Source organism: Saccopteryx leptura, chromosome 1 (genome assembly GCF_036850995.1).
Source record: "Saccopteryx leptura isolate mSacLep1 chromosome 1, mSacLep1_pri_phased_curated, whole genome shotgun sequence".
In the NCBI taxonomy this organism is placed as follows: Eukaryota; Metazoa; Chordata; class Mammalia; order Chiroptera; family Emballonuridae; genus Saccopteryx; species Saccopteryx leptura.
In genome coordinates, this window is record NC_089503.1 from 164,746,709 (window position 1) to 164,774,182 (window position 27,474).

General features: G+C 45.3%; 1 protein-coding gene across 1 annotated transcript; it reads right to left on the reverse strand.

Moving 5' to 3' along the window:
* Window positions 1-4,247: 4,247 nt before the first annotated feature.
* Window positions 4,248-9,512, reverse strand: C1H1orf53 (chromosome 1 C1orf53 homolog). Its single transcript, XM_066360874.1, has 3 exons — window positions 9,226-9,512; window positions 6,153-6,254; window positions 4,248-4,496 (listed from the first exon to the last, which is right to left on the reverse strand). The coding sequence occupies exons 1-3, from the start codon at window positions 9,484-9,486 to the stop codon at window positions 4,425-4,427; spliced, it is 435 nt and encodes a 144-aa protein (XP_066216971.1). The 5' UTR covers window positions 9,487-9,512; the 3' UTR covers window positions 4,248-4,424.
* Window positions 9,513-27,474: the final 17,962 nt, after the last annotated feature.

Here is a 27,474-nt window from a genome sequence, read left to right on the forward strand (position 1 = left end):
ACAGCGGTAGATGGGGGGCTAGAGATCCCTGGGAGTCTCCCCGCCGCCGCGGGAAGGGGAATGAGCAGCAAAACGGGCCGCTCCGGAATGCCGGTACGGGTGACGACGCCACCCTCCTTGTCTGCTCCTCCCCGGTGTCCCCACAGCTGTTCCACCACCGCGCGTGGGTCCAGGGCGTGGTGGGCTGGGGGCGCCCTTGAGCCTGCGAGCCACGTGCGAAAACAGCGTGGGATGCGGGCACATGGGGCTGGGCAAGGGTGGACCCACCTCTTTGCCGTGCCCGCCAGCTCCCATACACTGTTAAGGGGCGGCGGCGAGGGACCCTTCAGAAGCCTCGAAGCCAAGCCCTCTGGTTTCCTCCTCCCGTCCCCGATCCTAAACGTAGCTCGGGGCACCAGGACCGGGTGCCTCTCTCTTCACCAGCCGGTCCCACTAGCCAACTAGTCCTCCAGTTCACCTTCTCAGGTCCCCTCACCCGACTTTCCCTGCCCATCCTTGTCTCCTTAGCTCTTTCTCTCCTCGAGAAGCCCCTCCCTCCCGCACTCCGTCTGGGTCGGTTTTCCAAGCCATGGAGGAAAAAAGCCTCCCAGGTTCAGTTTCTACGCTCGCTGGCGAGGCTATTGGATGGGGATGGATGGATGGATGGATGGATGGTCTGCGACACCCACCCGCAAATGCTTGGCGCTCTCTCACCCCTGTCCCAAGCAGCGCTTTTTATCTTCTTTTGGGTGACGAACCATTTTAGGTAGTTGGCAAATACATGCATTCTACCCACACACTCGTGCGCGCGCGCGCGCGCGCGCGCACACACACACACACACACACACACACACACACACGGGAGCGCGACTGCAGCGCCCACCGCGCCCACTTTAGAATACACAATTCTGGTGGAAGGAAGAGGTTGTCAGGAATCTCCCTATCCTCCTAAGAGCCAGGATTTAGGGTTTATACGCTTTTACACCCGGAGCCTCGGAAAGGGGCCTGCGCGAGTCTGGCGATTTTGGGTCTTGAGCCCAACCTTGAAACCATCACTGGGTAGGAGGTTCTACCCAGCGCGGACGCTCCGGCAAGCGCAGGGCACCCAGAGGTCCGAGGTGGACTGGGCGTTCCAGGGGCCACCCAACCCACTAACTAGAAATCAGGCTGTTCACAGAGGTGCTCAGGGTGCTGACCATCCTCCCTGCCTGCCCCCACTTATATATGCCTTTCCTTTTTTCCTGAGCAAAGTGGACAGTTTATGTAGAAGTACTTTTTAATTGTTCTGGGGTAAGTGAGAAAATTGGACCGAGTTTTAAGCCCACCCCCACCATGAGCAGGAATCCACTCTCCACAGTCAAACCTTCGCTCCAAGGTAGAGATGACATGGCAGGTGATGGCATGGAGTGGGGGACACGGGGGGGGGGGGGGTGATGGTGCTTCTGGGCTAGCCAGGGATGGTGAGTTCTCAAAGTTCCCACAGGAAGACACCCTGGGAACTGCCCCTGGTCTGGTGGCAAGCCCATGCCCCAGACTTCTCTGGGACTAATCTAAGCCCAGCTGTTACCTCGCGGTGGAACCGTGAGCACGGGACAGACCTTGCGAGCTCCTTAGGATAAGGGGCTGAGGGGTGCTGCCGTGGAACAAAGACCCACGCCGGGTCCAGGGGCCCCTCCCCTTCTCACAGCCTCTTGTGTTCCAAATACACTCGATTTGGGAGCCCAAAGTATCACTGGTGGATTTTTAAAGTCTTTTCCTTCTTGGCTCTGCAAAAAGGACAGGGATCCATGTGGCTTCTTGCAAAGGGGCGGTGGTGCTTGTCACCCACTGCTGGGAGGCCTGCAGAGGGCAGTGCCCATCCCCAGGGTGGGCAGAGCCACTGGCAGGAATCTGTCCCCAACCTCCACTCCCCCATAAACCCCTCAGTAAGTTCCCCCAGTTTCCTTTCGGGTTTTTTTCCATGTTAGAAACAGTCTAGACATCAATCCCTCTTGATTTATGATGCCTGGCAACAGGAGTCTCCGGGACCCTGGAAAGTGGAGCAACCCCAGACTCGATGTAGACTGGCAAGTCTGCCTTTCCCGGCACCCACATGTGTTTGGATACAGACACCCAATAAGAAACCTGAATTTTTACTTCACAACATGCAAATACAATACAGCTTACCCTCTTGTGGCGGGGCTCATTTATGTGGCCATATTGTGTTTATTATGGGATGCTCCCCACACACCCCACCACCCCACGTGTGGTTCCCAAGCATCTTCCCAGAACCACGGAGAACTTCAGAGCTTGGCTCCGGGACCGCAGAATCAGGAAAGAGTAAGATGGCCCCGACCCCACACAGCCACCATCCCCAACAACAATAACACCAGAGGCTCCTTTGCTGTGTCGCCAGGAAAGCTTGAAGTTCTGCCAGGAAGAGTCACGAAAGTCCCACATAAGGGGTCTTCCGTGACGGACATCCAGAGTCCTGGCTCCTGGGGCGGTTCCACACTGCAGGAAGCGCTCTGGGAAAGGAGCCTTCCAGGAGGGAGGCATTCTCTAAATTATGTCCCTCTGCCTAAGGGCTTTCTCAAAACACTGTCTTAGGTACAGGGCTCCTTTGAAAAATGAATGTCCTTCCCTCTTTCTCAGGTCTCCAGAAAGATGGCCTTTTCAGACTTTGTTTCCTTCTCATCTCCCTGGTGGGACTGAGGAAGGACATGCCATCCACCCCAGCCCCGCCCTTGACTCAGCAATGGAAAGGAGACTGGCTCCCAGGAGTCCATAAACATTTCTGGGAAGACAGCTGCCCCTTTGATCACAGTGCTGACCCCTTTCTCCTGTTTTCCTCAAAATAATTTCTGGGGAAGGTGACCTCGCTGGGCACCAAAGCTACAGCACCAGCAAAAACGGGGGCACCTGCAATGACAACACGTATGGGAAACAATATTGGATATAAAATGAACCACAGAAGTAGGTCTGACATCAGTAGGAATGTCAGACCTTGCTGGGCTTCTTTTCACTTACTTATTTAACAGTTTAGAAGGTATTTTCCTTTGAGTTGCATGAGAGAAGGCACACCACCTTTCTGGTGCTTTAAGTTCTGTAAAACACTTAAGAGGGGCCACAGGCAGAGACCAAGGCCTGCCGCTGGATGCTCTAAACCAGCGGTTCTCAACCTGTGGGTCGCGACCCTGGCAGGGGTCGAAGAACCAAAACACAGGGGTCGCCTAAAGCCTAAAGCTAAACAACCCCTGTGTTTTGGTCGTTAGACCCCCGCCGGGGTCACGACCCACAGGTTGAGAACCGCTGCTCTAAACCTTTCTGATTCTGCAGGCAAGAAAGGCTGAGGCTCCGCTCTGGGCAGAGCCAGCCTTCCTCAGCTAGCAAAGGCTTCCTGGGGGTCTGGTCCTCAGAGGACAGCAGGGGACTTATGCAAAGAACAGTCCCCCTGAGCTTCCCACCCAGGTTGGAGACTGATGCCCAGGGCTTCACAGCAGTGGATGGAATGGGTATAAAGAGAGGTTCATTGAAAAACAGAGGAGTGAAATGTGAGGAGGAGAAGAAAGAATGGTTTAATCCAGGCATCTTAAGCGGCCTGACCCCGAGTCAGAGTGATTTAAAGTCTCCATTGAGAGAACAAATGGAAGATGAGAGCGTTTCCTGTTGCAGAGTGACACTTCTTGGCTACTCAGATGCTGTACAATACAGCATTATATCAACCCCCTCATAGCTTAAGATATAAATAAAATGATGTATGCCTTCAAACCCATTTGCCAGCAACCTCCGTTGGGTCGCTGACCCTGAGGAGAAAACAGTAGGAAGTATGGAGAAGGCTAGAAGAAAATTCAAGAGGTAAAAATGTCACCTGTAATGCGGGTGACCAAGGCCAGGCAGGTCCACACTGAATTCAGGCAGATGGTAAAGAAACTGTGGAGCCGGAAAGCGCAGGGCCATTCCTGTTTAATAGAGTCTCCCAATGGCAGACAAGCACACAGGCAGGAAAAAAACTGCTTCTCAGGCAAGCAAACAGCAAAAATGACCGCTCACAGTGGTGGGCACACACCCATAGCCTTACACAGACTATACACGCATGGCACTGCCAAGTGCTCACACACTACTCAAGGCAAAGTACAAGCGAGCAAACCTAACATAGCCATTTTCCCAACATCACCTGATTGCTACTGTTTATTTAATGGAACAGTGATGATTTTCTTTATTCAACATATGTGTATGATAATGAAGGAGGCAAAAAGAAAAAAGGAACTATTGATATCAGTGGGCCACTTCAGAAACAAACCAACATTGGCTAGCTTTTTTCTACATTTTATTAGTGTTCTTTATACATATGTACTTACAATTGAACTAGTGCTCACTCAGCTGACAGCAATGGTGGATTAGGGTAGTGTCTGTTGTTCTTTTTTAAATAAGGTTTACTTAAATGGAGAACAGAAATGAAATTGTCAGACATAAAAATAGGAGTTGAATCGCTTCTTTTTAGCTGGATCTTTAACATTGACTTGACCATATGGACACTGCAGAAGAAATAAAACAAATGATTGTTGAATTACTCAGCAATCATCTTGAAAAGGTACAATGTTTCTCATTGTGAAAAAAAAAGGGACCTCCAACCATGTTACAAAGATTATTTGATCGGGTTCTGCAGACTAAGAGGAGAATAGTGTCACTCTGATGAATAATTATAATTAGAGTCCAAGAATCACTTATTCAAAATATCCTTCCAACTTTAAGATTTTATAGTAAAATAATCCTCTAGGAAATCCTCAAGTCCCCAGTTTATGCAAAGCTCTAATGTACTTCATTAGAAACCAATAATGGGCCCTGGCCAGTTGGCTCAGTGGTAGAGCATCAGCCCAGCATGTAGAAGTCCCAGGTTCAATTCCCAGTCAGGGCACAGAGGAGAAGTGACCATCTTCTTCTCCAGCCCTCCACCCCCTTTATCTCTCTCGTTCTCTTCCCTTCCTGCAGCCATGGCTTCCAATCAAGCAAAAGTTGGCCCTAAGCACTAAGGATGGCTCCATGGCCTTGTCTCAGGCACTAAAATAGCTTGGTTGCCAAGTAACAGAGCAGTGGCCCAGAGGGGCAGAGCATCGCCTGGTAGGGGGCTTGTTGGGTGGATCCTGGTCAGGGCACATGTGGGAGTCTGTCTCTCTGCCTCCCCTCCACTCAATAATAAAAAATAAAGAAAGAAGAAAGAAAGAAACCAAAAATGACACAGGGAGGAATGCGCATAAAAGCGAAGGTTTAATTTTTCAATGTGGGCTACAGTTCATACACGGACTTAGTGTCTTCTCCTTAATTATAAAGTGGGTGGGTTAAGTGAAATAATACTTTCTTGCTCTAAAACATACAGTCAAAGTGGTATGTAGACAGAGGCTGTAATCTGTTCATAATCTTATCTCTGTAACAATTTACCTGACTTAGTATGCTTTTGAGAAGTTATAGTGGAGAACCCATTCCAGTTTACGTTGTGCTCAAAATGGGGAAGGAGTAGTTAGCTCATCTGAATCAGTGTATATGTAGAGCTATATATTCACTGACACAGAAGTTTCAGGAAATGCACAGTTTAGGGTAGCTAATTGCATGGTGAAAGATGGAGTAGAAAGTACCATAGAAAGAACAGAGGGGAGACAAAGAGAGAGGAAGAAGGATGAGGGAGGAGGAAAAGAAAGAAAGAAGGAAGGAAGAAAGGAAGCAGAGAAAAAGGAATGAAAAAAGAAAATCACTATCATTTAAAGGAATCCCATATCTCAATACTGGGCAACTTTCTGTTTATTCGGCTAATAGTGAAGAAAAAACAAAATGCTTTTTGGGATCCAGTTGGCAATATTCTAGCTCCCTTTTCCTGCTCTCTTTGTACTTACCTAGTGAACACGACTTATTTAAAACCTCGTGAAAAGTTTCCTTGTAATAAAGAACTCCCATGGATTTCAAATCATGGCGTTTCAAGGACCTGATGGTCACAGTGAAATGTTACCGAATTCCATTAACTTTAAAGGTCCTATGTTGGTCCTAAGGACTTTCATTGTCCTCAGCTGAAGGAGCTTGTGAAAAGTGCACTCGAGGTCTAGTTAGCCTTTTTTATTTGACTTGTTTTTCAAATAAGAGGTATTTATGAAGTTACAGAAGCCCCGCAAACTACTGCTGTAATGCGAGAGTTTGCTACTCACATGTCTGCAGGCTGAGCCACAGCATTTCCCTCTCTGCAAGTGGGCGGCCCGTGTGAGCACCATGTAGCCAGTGGTGGGATCCATGTAGTTCAGGTGACCGGCCTGAGGAGGCACGAAAAAAAACAATACATTCATCTCAACATCGGCCGTATCTCCTCCCCCTCGGTCCCGCTCACAAAATACCACCAAGTTTTTTCTTTTCAACGGTATGAAATGTCTCCCCAGCAATTTCGGTGGCCCCTTGCAATTAAAGACCAAATGCATTCCAACATCATATGCACTCCAGTATTATGTGGTCAGAGGAGGAAGTCTACAGTTGGGAGAAAAACTCTAGAAGTTGATGGGAAAACAAGAAGTCCTCTATGCCCAATAACGATGCAGCCACTGCTCAGGTGTTTTTCATCCAGTTCCTAGGTAACAAGTTTAATAACTGGTGATTTCGATGACTTGGAGAGCTTAAGAGGCTGAAAATGAACTTGCACTCAGAAGTCTCACTCACAATTTCAGTACTTAAAATATGTGAATAGTGATTTAAACTTACAGAGAAGGCGCTAATGGAAACCAACAGTCCATAGAAAAGTATGACCTTCGCCATTATTGAACACTTTTCTTTACCTCCGTGATGTGTGACCTCATTGAATATTTTACACAATTTTCTTTTCCTCTTTTCAAGTGCTGTTAGTTCTGTTTTTAAGCAAAAAAAAATGCTTTATGGTAAAACATAAAGCATCGTTTTACCATATTAACACTCGCTGCTTTCATGAGTTTGAGCAAAAGCAACTTTTCCTTCAGGCCATGGTTGTTCAAATTGCCCCACATACATGGTGTGAGGGCAGAGTTAACAATTTGACTTCTTCTTTGGTTTTGACCATATGGTGGTGCTCTTAAACCTGGAGATTTTGGAGAGGAGCTTCCTTCTGTACTTTTTACAGAATGCCTTTTCCATGCATAACTTGGCATCACTCTTGTTACAGCCTTTACATTCAAATACACACAAAACCTGTTTCTGTAGGTGCCACAAACTACTTCTTCAGAGCATCTTCACATAGCTGAATGTTTTATTCTGGCTGAGGTTTCAACCAGCATGCTTCATGAATCAAGCATGGAACAGAAGGACAAAGAGAGTTCAAGTTTTCATCTCCTCCAAGGCATCCCAGCAAAGACAGCCCAGGACAGCAGGAACCCAGCGAGCAAGTCTCAAGGCCCATCTTGGGGGGACCACGGAAGCCAACGGCAGGAACCCGGGGACACAAAAAACTACTTGAGAATGACCAACTGGCAAGACCTCACTTCTTTATTTACAAAGCCTACTTTTGAAGATTTAGAAGGAAAACAAAGAAACACCAAATACTCCGGCAGCAGCCTTCTCTCCACTCTTTGTAACTTTTGAATCTTCAGAGGGCCATTATTTGGCAACCTGGAAAGCTACCGGATTGCTCCTGGCCTGCCCACTTTCTTGCAGGCCGAGGAACTTTGAGCTTGGTGGTTGCTCGTACAAACTTAATTTGTCATTAGTGGATGAGCCTCAGGTAATGGGGACAGCAAAGATGAAACCGCAGTGGTGACAGGTTAGCCAGAGCAATATGCTCAGGGAGGCCGATGAGCCCAGGGAGGAAGGGAAGAGAGCCACCTGCCTTGAGTTGCAGATGCAGGGCTACTGTGAGGAAGGGGATTCTATGCAGGACCACTGTGAGGGAGAGGCTTCTATTTCTGGAAGAAGAAAGACAACCAGCTTGTTACAATCAGCCCGTGATGAGGGCCCTGGAGTGTGGACACCGAGTGGGAAAATGCTTCTCTCCTTTCCCAGGTTGATTGGACCTGTCCTCACATGCCACTGATATTTGCTCTGAAATGAATAAAATGTTTTGTTCATATTTACCGTATTTATATATGGTGAAGTGTGAGAAGCAGTTACACATTCTTTTAAAAACAGTTGAAACCAGAATGATCCAAAGCCAGGTCAACGCTTTATCCCACTGCGCCACCACAGGTCAGGCCCTGATGACTCTTGTAGACCTTTCAATACTTGAAGGAGTCAGGTAGGATTCTCAGAGCCTACTGATGGTCAGTAGGAAAAAGTCCACTTTAGGCAACTTCCAAGGTTTTCCTCTCTACTTCTTTGGCTCATGTCATGTCAGACAACACCAGTGCTGTCAGGTACTGGCCGCACATGTGTATTAAATAGGTTACATTTATGTAATCTATGTATCTTTATGATAAAACTCACTTGCTCAGTCGGAGATTAAAAAACCATGTATATAAACACACTATCTTTAAACTCATGGATCTGATGTGTCAGAAAGTGTAAGGGGAGACGCTAAGTTTTGATAATGGTGACAAAAAGCAACAGCCAAATCCCCCAAACAGAAGAAAACAGGGCTCAGGATTATCTAGAGAAGATGTAAATGCCCAACCACAGTTTCCTTTGAAACTGTGCTCCATGAGAGTGCAGGAAAGGGACAGAAGGATGGTAGCAATAATTAAAGTATTGAATAAGTTAAAAATGAGTTTATGTTGTATTTTTCATGATAGAAATCACTGGATAGTAGGGTGTTTAATTGATGACACAGATAAACACCCTACCTGTGTTTTTTTTCCTGTGACTTTCCAGCTCCTCTATCACTTCCATCGACTCCTTCACACCCGTCCCCCAGCACACACACACACACACACACACACACACACACACACACACACACACACACACGATGGGTCCTATTCTGCCGGAGTTTAGCTCTGATCAGAAACGAATCCCACTCATACTCAGGACAGACAGTCATACACTCTCAGCCCAGTATCGGAAACTGGGGTCACTTTTCCATAGAAATGGTCCTGGCTGGAAATGTGCACGTTGTCAGAAGCCATAGGCCGGACGGACCACGGTCCCATAACCTCTCTCCTGTCTGAGACGCGCAGGCGCACGGATCCTAGGGTTCCCTAGGCCTGGAAGAAGGAGGCTCATCGCGCAGGCGCACGGACTCCGGAGGAGCAAGGTGGGGCAGGGGTAGGGCGGGCAGAAGCGGTCTTATTGCGCAGGCGCACTGGCGAGGTGGGACATGGGGCGGGGCCTCACCGCGCAGGCGGCTGCGTGCAGATCCACGATCAGTCGCTCCGTCGCGGTTAATGCTTCGCCTGCCGGGCGCCGATCCGCTCCCGCTGACCTGTCCTGCGATCGCGGCCCGGCGCCGCCGCCGTCCTCCGCAGCGGAGCAGAGGCTGACGCTGGGGGGCTGGCGGAACCCTGCTGCGACCCAGATAGGCCATAGCGGCCGGGCGGCGTAAGGCCGTCCCCCGAGAACCGCGCCCACCAGCGCGAGGACCCGCCTGGCCGCCATGGCCGCCGCGGGCCAAGCGGCCCCACCCCCGCCGGCAGCGTAAGCCCCGCCCCCGCTGCGTCCTCAGCGGAGTTGACTCAGACCCTGTGTGCGTTTGAGTATGCTTCGGCCCCACGCTGGACCCGAAGAACGCCGCCTCCAGCCTCCCGGCCTGAATTCTTTTACGTTTTCGTCCTGAGTCAAAAAGTACATGTTGAGCATGACCGCCACAACGGTCAAGGTGCCAGAAAGTGAACAGAGTGCCCAGGTTTTTTAGTGTCCTGAGTATGCACGCCAAGGTAACAGGTGCTAGGGACCACGTGGGAGGGCCCAGAGTGCAACCAGACACTAAGGAGAGGGGAAAGAGGAAAGCTATCCTGACAGCCCCAGAAATTGAAGTGGAGAAAATTAGCAGGAGCCCAGGAGGTAGTCTCAGGTGTTAGAATTAAATTTACACCTCTCTGCCCCCCATTCTCAGCCTAGGTTTCAGGACAAAGAGGGTTGACGAGTAGCCCTTTTGTAGGGGTTTGCTTTTAAAGAAGGAGGACAAGGGTAGATATTTACGTTGTGCAGGATAGCTCAGCCACCAGAGATCTGCACTACCCAGCGACCCTGTCATCATATTTGCATTTTTTTAGTAGGCACTGATTGAAACAATCCTATTGGCCCATTATAAATCTGATGGTGAATTACTGGAAATATATTGGAATCATATTTTGCGAATCTGTTTCCTTTGTGTTGGAATAATAAGTTTAGAAGCTGGAAGGCTAAGGAGAGCTCCTATAGGAAGATATTGAAAGGTGGGACCAAAAACATGAGGTCACCCAAAGCAAGGAACTGCAATTAGAAAAGGGAATTCTCCATAAATCAGGGTGCATGTGTGTGTTGCCAAACCAAATTCTCAAATAAAAGGGAATGAGTCTACAAGTTCAGACTGAGTGCACTGTTTTAAAAATTGATCATAAGAACCTGTTAATAGATCATAAAATTAATTTAAAGGGTGGGGACAGCACTTTACAGAAACGAAATGGACCAGACCACATAGAAGATAAAGTCAGGAGGAGTATTTTTTAGGAGAAATATGGATGAGTGTTTGGTCTCCAATTTTCAGCTATGCCTCTGCAGTGCTAACACCATGGTCAGGCAGGTTCTTTGCTCATGGGTGAAACATGGCCGCAAGGAGTTCTAAGAGCCTCATCCCTTCTAATCCTTGTCCAGCTAAAAAGGAAGCCTTGCCATGAAGCTCCTGGACAGGAAGCCTATTTTGCCCCCTGGAAGTCCTAACATCCATTTCCCCAATGTGTCTGTAGGGCAAATGAGTTTGTAAAATTTGTATTTTTTGAGTTTGCTTACTTACATTTTTTTAAAGAAAATGGCGCTGGGCAGCCACTTGTGTGCTTGCCCTCAGAGCAGGGCAGTTGATTGCAAATTGTGGATTGCCTTCCAGCTTAGGAGGGGCCATTGTTTTGCTAAGGTTTGCTGGAGGAGGGGGTCTTTGTGGGCCCAGGCAGTTTTGCAGAGAGAGCAGAGAGAATGCAGAATGCTGAAGAAGAAGCCAGTTTTGCAGAGAGAGATGGTGTGCAGATAGGGAACCAGAGCTGAGGGGCTTTGTGAGCTCCCCTGAGACTGGTGGGGCCTTTGATCCTAGGAGAAACCGGAAAAGATTCTCCCCATTCCGGAGAACGTGTCAGGGCTTTGGGAGCTCTGAATGAGAGAGAAGTGGTCTTCCTGGTGTGTTTGCTCATCTGCCAGTGCGAGACTTTAATAAACGGAATGGCCCACCATTTTTTAGCTCCACTGTTACTTTACTGTCTGCCTAAATCCAATGAGAACCTGCATGGCCTCGACGGCGGCAGCTCTTGGCCTTAGAGCGTCCATTCCTGAACCAATCTTTGTGGGTGCAGATTATATTTAAACCAATCAGGGTTGGTTCCTGGAGCTGTCCATGGCTGAGAATAGCCTGTATTCATGCTGGGGCTGGGAGGAGGGCAAAGTTAACACGCGTCCACTACACTGAGACTTGCAGAGGCAACATAAATTTCTTTGCCCCACCCAACCCCTTTTAGTCGTATATGTTTATCATCTCATGTCCCTCCTTTAAGCTCCCACAATTATTTGCTCCATTTTAGCATTTTATATCTGTGTATTCATTTTTTTGGAGTGTTTTCCCAACAGATCGTAAGATAGTAGGGAACATGTCCTTTTCATCTTTGTATCTCCATGGCACATCTTGGGCTTTATTCATAGAACCATGACTCTTCATAATATATCATGAATTTTTTTTTTTTTTTTCCCTGAAGCTGGAAACGGGGAGAGACAGTCAGACAGACTCCCGCATGCGCCCGACCAGGATCCACCCCGCACGCCCACCAGGGGCGACGCTCTGCCCACCAGGGGGCGATGTTCTGCCCCTCTGGGGCGTCGCTCTGCCGTGACCAGAGCCACTCTAGCGCCTGGGGCAGAGGCCAAGGAGCCATCCCCAGCGCCCGGGCCATCTTTGCTCCAATGGAGCCTTGGCTGCGGGAGGGGAATAGAGAGACAGAGAGGAAGGAGGGGGTGGGTGGAGAAGCAAATGGGCGCTTCTCCTACGTGCCCTGGCTGGGAATCGAACCTGGGCCCCCCGCACGCCAGGCCGACGCTCTACCACTGAGCCAACCGGCCAGGGCCTATCATGAATTTTTGAATGGACAAAAAAGTGAGTGATTGTTTTTTAATTCTCAGATACATATTAACTATACATTCCACCATGAAAATGGAAATTGAGCATTCTGTATATAAAATGCAGATTTGGAAATATTCACTATATATTAATTGGTACAAATGAACACTTAAAAAAACTGATTGATAACTATACCGACTCTGAAATCCTATTACATTGTATTTATGAAATAACATTGGGCTTCTTGACTGATAAACAGGACAGATGCGTACATTATCAAATTATCAGATCCACACCTCTGAAATGCTGCGTCTAATTGGCTTTCAGTGTTACCTTGTAATGAATCACAAACATGCTGCGCTGGTAGCAGACCCATCAGTGCCGGCGTCTCCAAGCCATGCACCGACTCCTGTCCCTGGACTGCCTGCCTTGCACAGTTGTTGTGAACGCTGATTTATGTATTTAATGTTTTTCGCACAGCCGGCTGGTGTGTGGTGACATGTCATGCTCCACGTAGAGTGCATTTTCACTATCAATCCTTATGATGGAGAGCAAACGTTAACACGCCCCTGAGGTTGCCTATAGGGAATCTTTGTTTTCATCTCATTGGGCATCCAGCAGCCCGCTTGGTCTCACCTAGTTGGTCTTAGAAAATCCTTGCGGGGATCATAACCACTTCCCTGTGCAAGTCCAGCACCTCTCTGCTGCTAGCTGCACCGGCTCTCGCCCTTCTGTGTCCTTCTGGTTCTCTTGGATGCGCTGGTGATGGGCTACACCTGGCATTACCTAGCCATTCCGTCTCCTCTTCTACCCTCTCCATCATTCTCTAATAAACAGTAGTCTGCCTTTTAGCCCCACTCCTAACGTTAGTGTCAGGGATGGCTTGCTGCTTAAATCCAGTTACTTGCGCTCTGCCGACCCGCCTGAAACTCCACGCTGCTTCCAAAGCCACCCATCACCTCCCCGTCTTCAGTCCTTCTCACTGTACAACACCACCCCTGGGTGGTTTTACCTGGGCTGTGGTTTTACTCTGTCACCTGTATGCTAATGACACCCACATCTCTGCCTCAAGGGTAGCAGTTGTGAGACCCGCACACCTATCTATCCATTCGCCTGCTGGACACCAGGCACTTAGAAATACTTCCAAACTCACTGTTCTCACAACAGATGTAATCGTAATTCTCTTTAAAATTCTACTTCCCTGTTTACTGTTTATCTTAAAGGCACAGCTGATTCAGAGATCTTATGGTGATACTTACCTCTTTCCATACCTCCCATCCAATCTCTGAGTTTTTCCAGTTATACTCACTTCAGTCTCAAACCTGTCCTCCTCTGTGCCTACCATTGCTGTAGTTCAGTTCATTGCCATTTCTTTTCCCAGAACCACAACTAGAATGAATGGTTCACTCGTATATAAATAATATGTAAATAATAAATAATGCAGACTTATTCAATATCAGGAGACTTATAGTTTATACTTTGTCTGTGCTATTTATTCTGACAAAAGTATTTTTCAATCTTCTTGGAGTGGTGAAGTTATATCCTAATTACAGCCTTAGCCCATCCATCACTTCCTCTGGGAAGCTCTCCCTGGTTGCTCACTTTGCTCAGTGTTTCACCAGCTCCCACTGCAGGTTGTGCTGGACATACCACCTCCTCGCTCTCACAACATCTGAAGTGTGTCTCTGCATGTGTACTTTCTTAGTGTACAGTTTTAGGCTTATGAGGGCTTTTTCATTGGTAGATTGTGAGGTCTTTAAGCAGAGAGACTGTCTTAATTATCTCTGTATCGCTAGTAGCACAAATACATAGGAAATGCTAAAAAATACATCTTTCTTGAGATGAATAAAGAATGGCCAAAAAAACCCACATTTGAATTGCATGGTGAAGAAATGATACGAGTGTATGTTTCCCTGATAGTTTATGGTTAAGAATGTGTCGGGTTTTATCAACCCAACAGTTCTCAAGCTGTTGTTCTGGGACACGATACACTAAGATAACAAGATAACTGTGATTTTTACTCGGCAATCTCTATTGAGTCCCTCTCCTATGCAGTCATTGAATTAATGGTAAGTGCATTTCAAATGAAGGAAGTTTATGTTGACAGTGACGTGCGGCCTTGTTAACCCTGAACGATCATTCCAATTATAAACTACATGCACGCAATCACTGTCACACAAGATACCCACACTAATTACTTCTCACCCTTTTGTTATGCAAGTGTTCCAAAGGAAACCTATTTTACAGATATTCCATATTGACAATGTAATTTCCATAAAGACCATGGCTAAAAGAAAAAAAAAACCTGCAAGAACAGAATTTCATTTTTACCTGATTGCAATAAAGGGGTTAGTGTTGTGTCTTTTAAATGATGTGGGCAGCCCCAGTGTTGCAGGGTTTCCCACAGACAACACAGTCCTAAAGAGATCTCGGCCAAGGCCATGAACACAACACGCAAATCAGAGCGTCGTTCTATGCGCTCCTGCTGCTGCCTGAGGGAGGGACAGAGGACCACTGTTCCATGACTGGCATGAAAGGCACCCTGAGTTTCACGTCAGACATCCATGACAGTGACGTGTCTGGCTGGCCTGCTGTGTATGATAGATGTTAATTTCTTCCCTGCGGTGGGCACCAGTGATATGCCTCAGTGCTCATCACAGCGCCCCCTGCCGCCCTCCCATTAGGTGCGCGGCAGGTGCACCACTTGATGCACCTTTGACATCCTGGGGAACGCCAGTCAACTCCGAGCAGTTCCACCGTCATGCCGCTGTATGTATGGTCACACTGGTAGACAGAGGCGGATTAAGGTCAGTTGAGGCCCCGGGCGCAGAAGTAAATATTGGGCCCCTTACATTAGAAAAAAGTGTAAAGTTGGGGTTTTGTGGAACCCTTTCAGAAGTTGGGCAGGCTGGTACGCCTGCCGTTAAATCCGCCTCTGCTGGTAGAATTCTGGGAAGATGTCATCAATACCAGTTGTCCTAGCCAATCGTATTTGTTGATGGCACATGTCAGAGAGCATTGTTGTGAGCTGAACCAGTTTGTACTACAACAGGGGACCAATGATAACAGCAACATCAAAGCATCATGGCTGGCTGAACACTGCACAGTAATACCAGGATTTCTCCAACAGCGGTTGGGGAAACACAATGGGGATAACTGGTCCACCAGCCTAAGTTCCAGGATAGTGAGACATGTATACCCTGCCTGCCATTTTAGTCCACAGCTTCAAAATGACCAAAGCACATTGTATATAAATGTTTTATAGAACTGCTTATAATTTCCAAGTATGAAATGGAATAAACAAAAATAAACCTAAAAGCACCAAATGAAGGTACTTCATTTCCAGTAGTTTTTATTTTTACCATTCAGGTGTAGTGTTGAGTGTTGGGTTCTGAATTATTTTGGTGCAAGGCAGCAATACAGAGGTTCACATCTTGGGTTTAAAGGGGCAATGAATGAACTGAGAAATGGGCAGTCACCAGGAACGAAGCTCCACCTCGCTTTTGATTTGACAAGTGAGCAAATCATTTTGCAAAATAAAAGAGCTATCAGCTCTATAGGGTCCAGATTTCAAGAGAATAAGTAATGTCATTCCCCTCTCTGAAAATGTAAAATAGAGGAAAAGTAAGAAAAAATAATATCCTGATATAGGAGATGGAAAACATGACCTGAATCCCAGTCTTTTATCTGATAAAGAAACATTGCTAGGGAGAGAAAGGCCCTCCATCCATGCACCCCTGCCCAGCCTTGGATGGACACAGCACACATCCATCATGGATATGAGTTTGTTTTCTCTTGGAATGTCCGCTGAATTCATTCTCTTCTGATAAATGTGGACGTTTTGGGTGGATGAAAATGAATATTGATTTTATTACCGCACCATCCACTGTCTTTGAATTCCTCTAATTGGAACATTATTAAACTTGCTCTCATTGGTCATCGTAATCCTAAAGGACTTAATCTGTAGGCGTGTAAGGTATTCTAGGGGAGTCTTTCTAGGACCATGCATTTCATCAGTGGTTATGTTCATCCTTCCCATTAATGTTTGAATCTTAATGCTGGGCACTAGATCCTGCCTCTAAAAATGTTTAGCCCTATTTCCTATAAGGACTCAGCATTGACTTAAGTCTGTGGTAAGTAAGAGACACGAACACTACCATTTGCTCTTGCCATTGTGTGAGTTCTGTGATAAAATTCTCTGATCTTTCTTAGGTTTCCATTAAACACATTCTGGTTTCTAGAACTAGACTAATAGAGCACCGTGTAAGCTCCTTCCATTATTTGCAGTATTTCCTATGTAGAAGATTTCAGGAGCATTCACAGAAAAAATAGGGGTAGAAGCAGGGAAGCCAGACTGCGGAATAAGTGTTGAAGTGTGTGCAATGGGACAGTTGGCATTTACAGTTGCACACACCCGCCTCTGGGAGGCAGTAGGGTGCAGGGCTTGAGAATGGCTTCTCATTGACTTCAAAGTCAACTCCAACCACCTTTTCTGGCTGTGTGATCTGTGTCTTGGTTTTATTCTGTGAAATAGGTATAATAATAATGGCTCCCCCATCGGGTTTTTGTAAGGATTAAATGAGATGCTTCCTGCTGGGCACTTTTCATCGTGTCTGATACAGATTAAATGGGACATAAAACTCAGCTTTGTTACCATGGAATAGGCTGCCAAGCTTTGCAGGTTCCCCATCACTAGAAGACGTAAGCAAAGGTGGAATAATTGTAGCGAATGTTAAGGTATCTTTCGTGTATGACAACAGTGGTGTTGACCTGTGTATCACACTTTTCTCCTACTGGTACAGTTCCAATGGCACAGACTCCTGGAGGCTATCGCTGACCATGGAACACCACCACAGGCATCCAGTCTACATGTCAAGTCATGAAGCAGACCAACGATAGAAGCCAGAGACCTGGACAGACAGACTTTGAATTCAGTTCAGGAAAAGTACTAAAGCATAGTTCTTTTGATAATTTAGACTCTCTCTTATTTGACAGCAAACAACATTAAAAAGGGCTGTAACATTCATTGTTGTTAAGACGTAAATGGGAAAGGGAACACTAATATATAGATAGTGCAGGAAGAAGTGGAAAGGTTTGGAAAACAAACATGGTAATGTGTCATACGTTAACCTTCATGTTCCCTTTGACCTACCAAGCCCACTTTGGAACAGCTTTACTGTAGAAACAGAAACATAATTTTTAAGACCACACTACATGAAAGAATCTTTATCACAGCGTTGACGGCGGTAGCTGAAAATTAGAAACAATCTCATTATCTATCAACAGGACAATGGTTAAATGTAGCACATTTTTACTGTGGAATGTTATATGACTGTTTCAAAGGATGACAGGTTTCTGTTATTGACCTGAGACATCCATGATGCATTGTTAGGTGAGGAAAGAGAGTTCTCGCATAATGTTTACAGTATTATCTAATATGCTGCTCATAAAAATTAGGGGATATTTTATAGCTTCATATTCATTTTGAAATATCCCCTAATTTTTGTGAAGAGTATATTTGGAACAGCAGACAAACAAAAAAGCTTCCAAACAACCTTTGAACATTTTCACATATAAGAGGAAAGGTGAGGCTGGTTACCTGCCAAACTTTGGGATGGGGTCAAGGAGGGAATCAGTGCCTTTCATGTTAATTAATGCACTGTTTTACAAATTACTTTTGGAACAAAAGATACTAAAAGGAAAGTGTTATAAATAAAGAAGAACCTAATAATTACAAAAAATGTGCCTACTTTTGGCACAATGCAAATTTCTTGAGAAAATTATTCCTACTCTTCCTTCCTATCCTTATTTTTTATTTCTTTCTGTCCTCCCCAACCAACCCCTCCCCCCAATCCCATCCCCTTCTTCCCTGTAACTTCATGTTCCATTTCCCCTCAAAAAACAAAAGTATTTTTGTGGAAATGGGAACATATTACAAGGCAAGTGTAGAACCAGACTCGAAGTGTATTTAAAAGCAGTTCATATATTTTTCTTTTTCACCTCAAGTACAAAATATATGCTGCAAAAGTTCTTTTTAAGAGCTCCTCCCCATGTTTGGGTTCTGCCATTTCTAGTGAAATGAAACTTCCTTAAGACCAAGCTGTTCAAAGAGGATACAGAAACAATATGTCGGGTTTTTTTCTTCTTTTTATAAATAGGAAGACCAACAGCTGCATTCTTTCTTATGGTAAGCAAGAATAGCTTTAAAAAAAATCGTACAACATTTTTGACTCTGACTTTACATGGACAAGGGAAAAAAATAACGAACTACATAACTAGTCAAAATAAAAGGACAAATAAAGCCACGGTTTTCCACATGTAGCAATAACACTTAGCTATTCATAAACATTTGTGTGGATAAACAACTGGAAATTTCTCTTCCTAAAATGGTATATCTTCAAAGTCTGTAATGAATTATTTGAACTATGTGGTTGAACGCATTTTATCTTTATTTGTGAAGGACTCAGGCCCTGGTTGAACTTCTTTTACGATTGCTATAGTCTTGCATGAACTCTTCTTAGAATTCTAATTTTATCTTGCATTTTATTGCCTTAAACATCTTTATTGCAGAATACATGAAGCAAATACAAAAGTATAGAGGAAAAGTGTAATGGATGCCCACATACCCCTCACCTGGCTTCTACACGCATGTGTTGGGTTTTATCTACAACTCATCTGTTCTAATCATATAAGAGACTTGATCAGATTTACATTATTTTTTTCTTGCCAAGACACCTTGTAGGAACTATTAACACGTTTTCTTAGGAGGCACCAAATGTTTGGTTGTACTTCCCTTTGTGATGTTAGTAGTTGCTTAACTGAATATCTAGCTTCCAACAATTTATTAGAGGTCACAAAATAGTGCTCATTGTAACATTCCTTTTTTACTTGCTGGGATATTTCTCTTCATAGAAAACTCTCCTTGTCAATCATTTCAGTGACCTGCTGTCACTGTTCATAGCAGGAACGCACCCTGGGCAACCACTAGGCATTGGTAGGAACTTTCCCCACAGCCCTCGCTGACTTTGCATCCCAGAGAGTGGAAGGTGAAGGTGTTTAGTGCAAATCAATATTTTATACTGAGGGTGGGGCAGACATGCCAATCAAACAAAAGACGCTGGTATACCTTCCCAAGGCAGGGGATTCAGGTCTTACCTGTCTGCCTGACCATGTGGTGCCACTCAAAATGATGATAGAGAGTGAAGTCAACTCCAGGCAACTTTTATTTTGGTTTATGTTACAGGTGCTTTAATGAGTGAACTTAGAGGCTTCTTTTACTCCAGAGAAGGGATGGATAGAAGGGAGGAAATAAAAAGTAAGGGAAAGACGTGAATGTGTGTGTGTGTGTGTGTGTGTGTGTGTGTGTACACGTGTGTTTACTGGGGAGGACACAGTCTGTGTGGGGAAGGTTTCAATCACTCTCAAGGGTTTGAAACTGTGCAGCAACACACAAGTGGCCTGGGAACATGGTTAACACAGAAGAACACGGAAAGCTGTCTTCACTACACGAGAGAGAGCAAGGCATACGGTGCTGGAGGACTCAAACACCATCTGCGATGGGCCCACGCTGTACCTCCCACGGGCACCGGGGAGCTCAGTGTGAGCCAGTGAGCAGGACACTGAACACAGGGCTTGCTTGTGTGTCTAAGGGGACAGGAAGGGTTAATGTCTGCTCTGCAGCACTCCAGATTGTGGTCCTCTATCTGTGGCTGGGCTGGGCCTGGTGGGAGGATGACTCACAAGTGTCTGGTACTCCGAGCTGAGGAGGAGTCCCAGTCTTGCTGTTGATAACGTATCTCTCCCCTTGTGCTGCAGCGGGATTGTGGTGTTTAAAATACAGTCAGAGCATATTTTATGTGTGCAGTTACCACGGAGGTGCTCAGACAAATTTAAAGCTCTTAAAATTGATGTCATACTGCAAACTTACCAAAAGAAAGTTAAAGGACACCCAGTGAGACAGAATAGATGTTAAGCCACCTAGTGAATAGATTTCTCTTGTTGTTTGCTTCCATATTTTTCTTCCTCCTCCTCTAAAGAAACATATTGATATAAAATTTCAAACACATAAAAGAAGAAACAACAATTGTTCTTCATCTCTACATCTTCCCCCTTCTCCTGGCCCTGATTATGGGGAAGAAAGTCCTACATATTATATTGCTTCCCCCGTACATTTTCCTAGCACGAATATCTAAAAGGTAAAAATTATTAATAAATCCATGATATTATCTCACCTAAGTAATTAGCAATAAGTTTTTAATATCCTTGACCATTCATGCACTATTCAAAATTTTTTGTTTTTTTAAAGAAAATAATTTTAATAGTTTATTTGTTTGAATCATAACCAAAGTCACATGTATACAGTGAGGTCGGTTGGTAGATCTCTTCAGTCTCTTGTACTCTGGGATTTCTCATTACCTTTCTATTTTCTTTCTGTGAATTTATTTGATGAAAAACCATAGATTTTCTCAGTGGCTCCACTTAACATATTGACTTGTCCCCTGTTTTTGTAAATTGGGTGTTGGATCTAAAACTTTAAGCAGATAAAAGTTCTCTTCTTTTACAAGAATATTTAAAAGGTATCCTGTACACGTCTTTCAGGGGCACATAATGTGGGATTGTCTCATTGTTACGGTTATCGCTCAGATTAGAAGCATCTACTGAAAATAAAAAGTTATATATACAGTTAAAGTCTCGTCCCATCCCTAGATTGCCCCCTCCCCTGAAAAAAAAAAAACTTCCATTCTAAACTTTGTGTTTCATTTTCATATATATTTTCACACCTTATATAGGAATATTTTTATAAATTAGATTTAAAATACAGTTGCATGCTTACATTTTTACACAATTAGACTCAAACTGCATGAATGCAGTTGCAAGATTTCCTTGTGAATTGCTCTACATTGCTATATGAGAATCTAATCCATTTTATTTTTAACCACAACTTAGTATCTCGTCTTATGAATGGCGTCTTATTTATCAATGGGTCTACTTATGAACAAGTAGTTCATTTCACTGTCCCTTGTTATAAATGTTCATGCCAGGAGTATTCCAGTCACTGAGTCCTGTGCATATGTACTTGAGCTTCCCCAGGGTAGGTACCAGAAGGAAACTTTAGGTCTCGTGCCAGCTCAGTACAGTCGACTGAAATTTTCAAAAAATTTTGCAAACTTGTTTTCAGACACAGATGTTGTTAAAAATTAAATTGAATAAACTTAGACTATTAAATTAATTTTACAAAAAACAAAAATAATAAGTGCCCTAAGTTCACTACTTACTAATTATTTGACTATAATTTACTGGGCATGCACATTGGACATGCTCCAGTTATCTGTGCTCCTGGGGTTATTTATATCTGTTTTATCTCCATGGAGGAAATGCCATGTACCAGTGGGTCCTGTTTATCTCCTCTCCACCCTGCGCCGAGCGGCACCATGTTGGCAGCTTGAAGTCAGCCACCGTGGGAGTGCTTACTCCACAGAAGTCAGATGCGACCACAAATCTTAATTTATCGTTTCGTTGATGGTCTCGACGTAAGAAAGTAAGGGGGAAAGAGTGTTAATAATGCAGAATAATCTTCAACGTGCATCATGTCGACAGTCCTGACATTGTGAGTCACCCTGAAAGGTAAGGAAAAAAATCCTTCCAAAACTCAAAAACTATTATCCAATAATACATCCCATGTCACATGAAATGGTCATGTGAAAATTCTGGGAAGGTGATCGACCTTCAGTGAATGATGGAAACAATTTAGAGATCTGACACCACACTCAAAACTAAATCCATCACGGATTAAAGAGCTTGATACAAAGCAGTTTACTTTTGGAAAAAAAAAAAAAGAAGAAGAAGATATTTTTGTGACAAGAGGACCCCCACCCAGATCCATTTTTAAGAAAGGTCAGTTGATTAGCTACAAGCAGTTTGGGTCCAACTCAGCTTTTATCCCAAGTTCACACAGTTCTTGGGGAGGCTGCCAGACAATGACTGAGCATGGTAGTACCTCCAGGTTCAAGCCATTGCCACTTGAGGTGCAACTCCTTGGATGGACAATCTGACTCTGGAATTTTTGTGGGTGTGGCAAACAAAGACTTGGTCCCATCTACCTTCTGGCCTGACAGCCCCCTGTCCAATCCTACTTGGTCTTTTTTTCTTTCTTAGGCGTTACACCCCAGTAAGACTTGGGTGCATTTGGTTTTATCTCACAGCCTACCTGCTCTTGGGGAATCTGCTTGCAACACTCTCTCCAACCTTGACTTAGAAAATAAATTTTTCCTTTGCTGGTTAAAAAGTTCTACAATGTGAGTTCATCATATTTTTGCTGGCCTGACAAACTATATTATGGAATGGCTTCTGCACAATTCCACTGAGTTCAAAATTCTGAACACCTGATTCAGACTAGGTTCTAAAAGCATGTATGTGCTGAAATATTAAGAGTGATTGTCTCTTTGACTGGTGGGATATTGGCTGAAATTTTCCTACTTGCCTATTTGTGGGTGGTTTGTTTTTTTTTTGTTTTACCTTTAACAAAGTTATTCTACTTCTGTATGAGATAAGTAAAAAAGATATGTATGTCTTTACTATGAGTGTTGGTAGCAATATCTGGGAGCTTGGTCATTACTTCTATTCGATTAAACAAACATTTGTTGAGAACATACAGGTTTCCAGACATTGCAACAGCAGGAGATTTGAACGTGAGTCAGATTGTCCCTGGTCCCAGGATCATACAAATGCGAACAAGGCAGGGGTGCTTCGGCTAATTGATTGTATTCTATTTTAATTTGTTTCGGTCCAGTTAGCTTTGTTGAAAAACTCTCTTTGTTTCAATTTCAAGTGATAGCATTATTACATTTAGAAAATTACCCTTTAGATTTACAGAAGGGGAGAAATCATTCTTCTTGGGTGACGCAGGGTCTTTCTCATGTTATTTCAAAATGGCACTAGAAAGTGTCCATTGTGTGAGTGGGAACATTTCTTCCAGTCCTTGTCTGGTTGGCTGCACTCCCCTGTGTGCATCAGCCGTGTCCTGGGTTGGCTGGAGACAATGTAGAAGTGTGAGCATAACTAGAGTGGAGTGATTCTGTCCGCCACCACCCATGTTCCTGATCCAAGATCCCTGTCCTGACACTGTCCTGATCCCTGACGTTGCCCTTCCCTCCCCCCACAGTGCCCAGGAGATAAGTGCTATATGTTCAAACCAGGAGCAGGAAGCGCATCGCAACATTGCTGGGCAATAAAATAAGATACAACTTTTGGAGCAACTATTGAGATTAATGCGGGATAATGAATGTGTAGGGATGAAAAGGAAACAGTTGCATTCTAAGACTTTGAAAGAAGCTGGCCCCAAATCCCTTATGACAGAGAGAAATATGCGTCTGATGAGACCAGTGGCACTAGACTAAACTCAGTGATAGTGATGATTTAGAAGCTGGCGCTTCAAAGTTTGCAGTTCTGTGTGTAAATAGTCACACCCCCACATCCATGGGGGCTGAATTGGAAAAGACACCCTAACTCATCTCAGTCAACCTTCAAAAGAGAGCTAATGGGAAGAGGCGCTGTGGGGGCAGGGGGCGAGAGGGCTTGGGGCTGAATTTACCAGCAATCTGTCAGGGCAGTAGTCTCTGAATTTAGTCTTTGCCAACAGAAAACATTGCGTATTGTTTCCCTTGCAGACCTAGCCCACATCTGGCAATGTCTCAGAAACTCAATTTATCCTCTCGGGCCCTAGAACCAGAAGAAAAACAATAAATGACAAAGGAGAAAATTTTCTCATGTTGACCCAGAGGAAATGGAAGAAAAATCTGGGCAGCTGTAGTTACAAAGGAAAAAAATTGAAGACTAAGAAAGTGATGCAATTTGCATTGGGGCTGCTGTTGATTTTAAAAGGAGGTGGGAAGCCCTGGCCAGTTGGCTCAGCGGTAGAGCATCGGCCTAGCGTGCGGAGGACCCGGGTTCGATTCCCGGCCAGGGTACATAGGAGAAGCGCCCATTTGCTTCTCCACCCCTCCGCCGTACTTTCCTCTCTGTCTCTCTCTTCCCCTCCCGCAGCCAAGGCTCCATTGGAGCAAAGATGGCCCGGGCGCTGGGGATGGCTCTGTGGCCTCTGCCTCAGGCGCTAGAGTGGCTCTGGTCGCAACATGGCGACGCCCAGGATGGGCAGAGTGTCGCCCCATGGTGGGCGTGCCGGGTGAATCCCGGTCGGGTGCATGCGGGAGTCTGTCTGACTGTCTCTCCCTGTTTCCAGCTTCAGGAAAAAAAAAAAAAAAAAGGAGGTGGGAAGCCTGAGAAGAGAAAGTAACAAAGCTGTTTCAGAGACACATTCATTGAGTTGCATCTGGTTGAACCTGTCACAGCCACGTAAGTATTTGGGGAAGAAAGCAGAAACTCTGAGGAGCCATGAGTTCACAGCTGCTTCTGAGGTGCGTATGGTCATCTTACCCAGGCCTGGAATCTGAGCGTTCAGGGCTTGACACTCCCGACAAACCCAGGGCTCACCCTTTAAATGCTCTCTGCACACTCTCTACCTCCCAAGCCACGGGCCTCCATGAGTGATTAACTATTTCGTGATCCCTGACTTAGCAAAATAAGTGATTGTTTTTGTTAACATCTATTTTAAGAAGCACTTGTTTCTCATCTTCATCTGAAAATTGCATGTGTCTTACGGTGGCAGCCCACCATTCTGTAATTGGCAGCATTTCTCCTTCCCTCCCTCCCTCCCTCTCTCTCTCTCGGTGGCAAATAAAATAATGGTCCATTTTTTGATAGAATAAGTAAAATGCCACCGTAATAAAAATCATCCACATATTATAGTGTTGGCTCCACTTTCGAGGGCCTCCTTTGTACTAGTCCTTGTGCTAAGTGCTTTACTATTAGTATATTTTTAAAAGGTAACCTTTGTAAGAATGTGTGAACATTAGCTTCATGATAGAGACTGGAAAACAGGCTAGGAGACCTGCATGTGTGAGAAGAAGGCTTTCTAATGCAGGTGTATCTGAATTCGAACTCTGCTCTTTTTCTACTTGGTTTCATAACCGTGATAACAACAGCTGCCTCTTTTTACCCAACTCTAACAATAACAACAACAACTGCCTAATGATAAGAGTAGCAAGTATTCACATGGCATCTCTGCGCTCCATGTGTGCACACTTACCTAATACAATACACCTATTAAGTAGGTATCATTTACCATTATTACCCCGAGTTTCGGAAGAGGAGACTGAAGCAGACACATTGCTCAGGGGCCCACGGTTTGTTGGTGGCAGGGCCAGGGCCGAACCAGGCATGCAGTGTGGCTGCGGAATCCTGATTAAGCCATCTTGCTCCCACACTAGGACCAACTAATGACAAGCAAGAGGGACCTCCACTTCCAGGACAAGCTCGTGACCCAGTGTCCACAGGTTTTGGCCACAATTCATTCATCTGTTTGTAGGAAGCAGGTCTATTTACACCACAGTTTACTATCTGCCTCAATACAGAGCAAGCTTTTTGCAGGTTGCAAAAGAAATATATACCATGCTTCTCCCTTGGGGGAGTTTGCTGAAGGATCAGGATTTAGCCACATTAAAAATTAAATTATAAGGTTGGGCCCTGGCTGGTTGGCTCAGTGGAAGAGTGTTGGCCCAGCATGTGGAAGTTCTGGGTTCAATTTCTGGCCAGGACTCACGGGAGAAGTGCCTATCTGCTTCTCCACCCTTCCCCCTCTCCTTGCTCTCTGTCTCTCTCTTCCCCTCCCACAGCCAAGGCTCCATTGGAGCAAAGTGGCACAGATGCTGAGGATGGCTCCATGGCCTCTGCCTCAGGCACTAGAATGGCTCCGGTTGCCACAGAGCAATGCCCCAGATGGGCAAAGCATCGTTCCATAGTGGGCATGCCAGGTGGATCCCAGTCAGGCTCATGCAGGAATCTGTCTCTCTGCCTCCCTGCTTCTCACTTGAGGAAAATACAGAAAAAAAAAGGGAAAAAAATTAAATTATAAGGTTGAAGGGAATGGAAGGAACACATTGTGTACTTAACATGAGCTAAGCATTTCGCTTAGGTACCCATAATCCTTGTCACAATCTCCCATTGTGCTCATTTTGTTGATGAAGATGCTGAGTGGCACTGAGACACTTGATAAGGTGAACAGAGTCACATCAGCAGGGACAGAACAGTGTGCTTAGTTCGCAGCCAACACGTCAGTGCTCAGGAAAGGGAAGCGAAGGAGAGGAAGAAAGGCGGATCTGAGTGAGAACAGAGGAAGGGTCCCGTTTGTGACGCCCGGATTGGCCCAGAGGATGAGCTGTAGAAAGTAGGAGGAAAAGCAGGTGAGCCACGTTGTCAGGTGGAAGACAGTGGCCCCAGAAGGAGAAAAGTATAAAGTACTTCGCAGAGCAGCAGGAGTAGAGCGTGGGTAACATTTCATTTCCCGACACTCAGCTTTCAAAGACCATCTAGAACAGGGATCCCCAAACTTTTTACACAGGAGGCCAGTTCACTGTCCCTCAGACCATTGGAGGGCCACCACATACAGTGTTCCTCTCACTGACCACCAATGAAAGAGGTGCCTCTTCCAGAAGTGCAATGGAGAGCCAGATAAATGGCCTCAGGGGGCCGCATGCGGCCTGGGCCGTAGTTTGGGGATGCCTGAAAAGTCTGATTCAGCTTAGGAGTCAGTGAAAGGCCATGGTAGGTCCCCAACATCATAATTCATGAAATGACATGAGTACTTTGTGAAGAGGACATGGAATATCACGACACTACAACTCAGGTGAATGGACATGGGACCATTACAATTTGAAATCTGGCACATGATGTTGAAAATTCGGCTAGGCCTTTGACCACAAGTCTGCTGCTTTTACAAGATACCCAAAGATCTTCACAATAATGCCCGGGGTCATCAAAGAAGCCCAATATGTGACTGATAAAAAACCACTGAGTTTGAAGAGCTTTGGAGGAAGGTTCTCTCGAACCCCCTGAAGACAATGAGGGTCGGGAACCTATGGCTTGCAAGCCAGATGTGGCTCTTTTGATGGCTGCATCTGGCTTGCAGACAAATCTTTAATAAAAAAATAAAAACGTTAAAAATATAAAACATTCTCATGTATTACAATCCATTCATTTCCTACCGCTCATGTTCATGGTTGCCGGTGGCTGGAGCCAATCACAGCTGTCCTCCGGGACAACACCAAATTTGTATTAGATAATGCGTAACGTACACAGGTTGTTGTATGGCTCTTACGGAATTACATTTTAAAATATGTGGTGTTCATGGCTCTCTCAGCCAAAAAGTTTCCCGACCCCTGATTTAGAGCGTGGGAAGGAGCCACCCGTGTGGGCGGAAGAGAGAGGGGTTATGGCAAAGACAGCCTGTCTTCTCT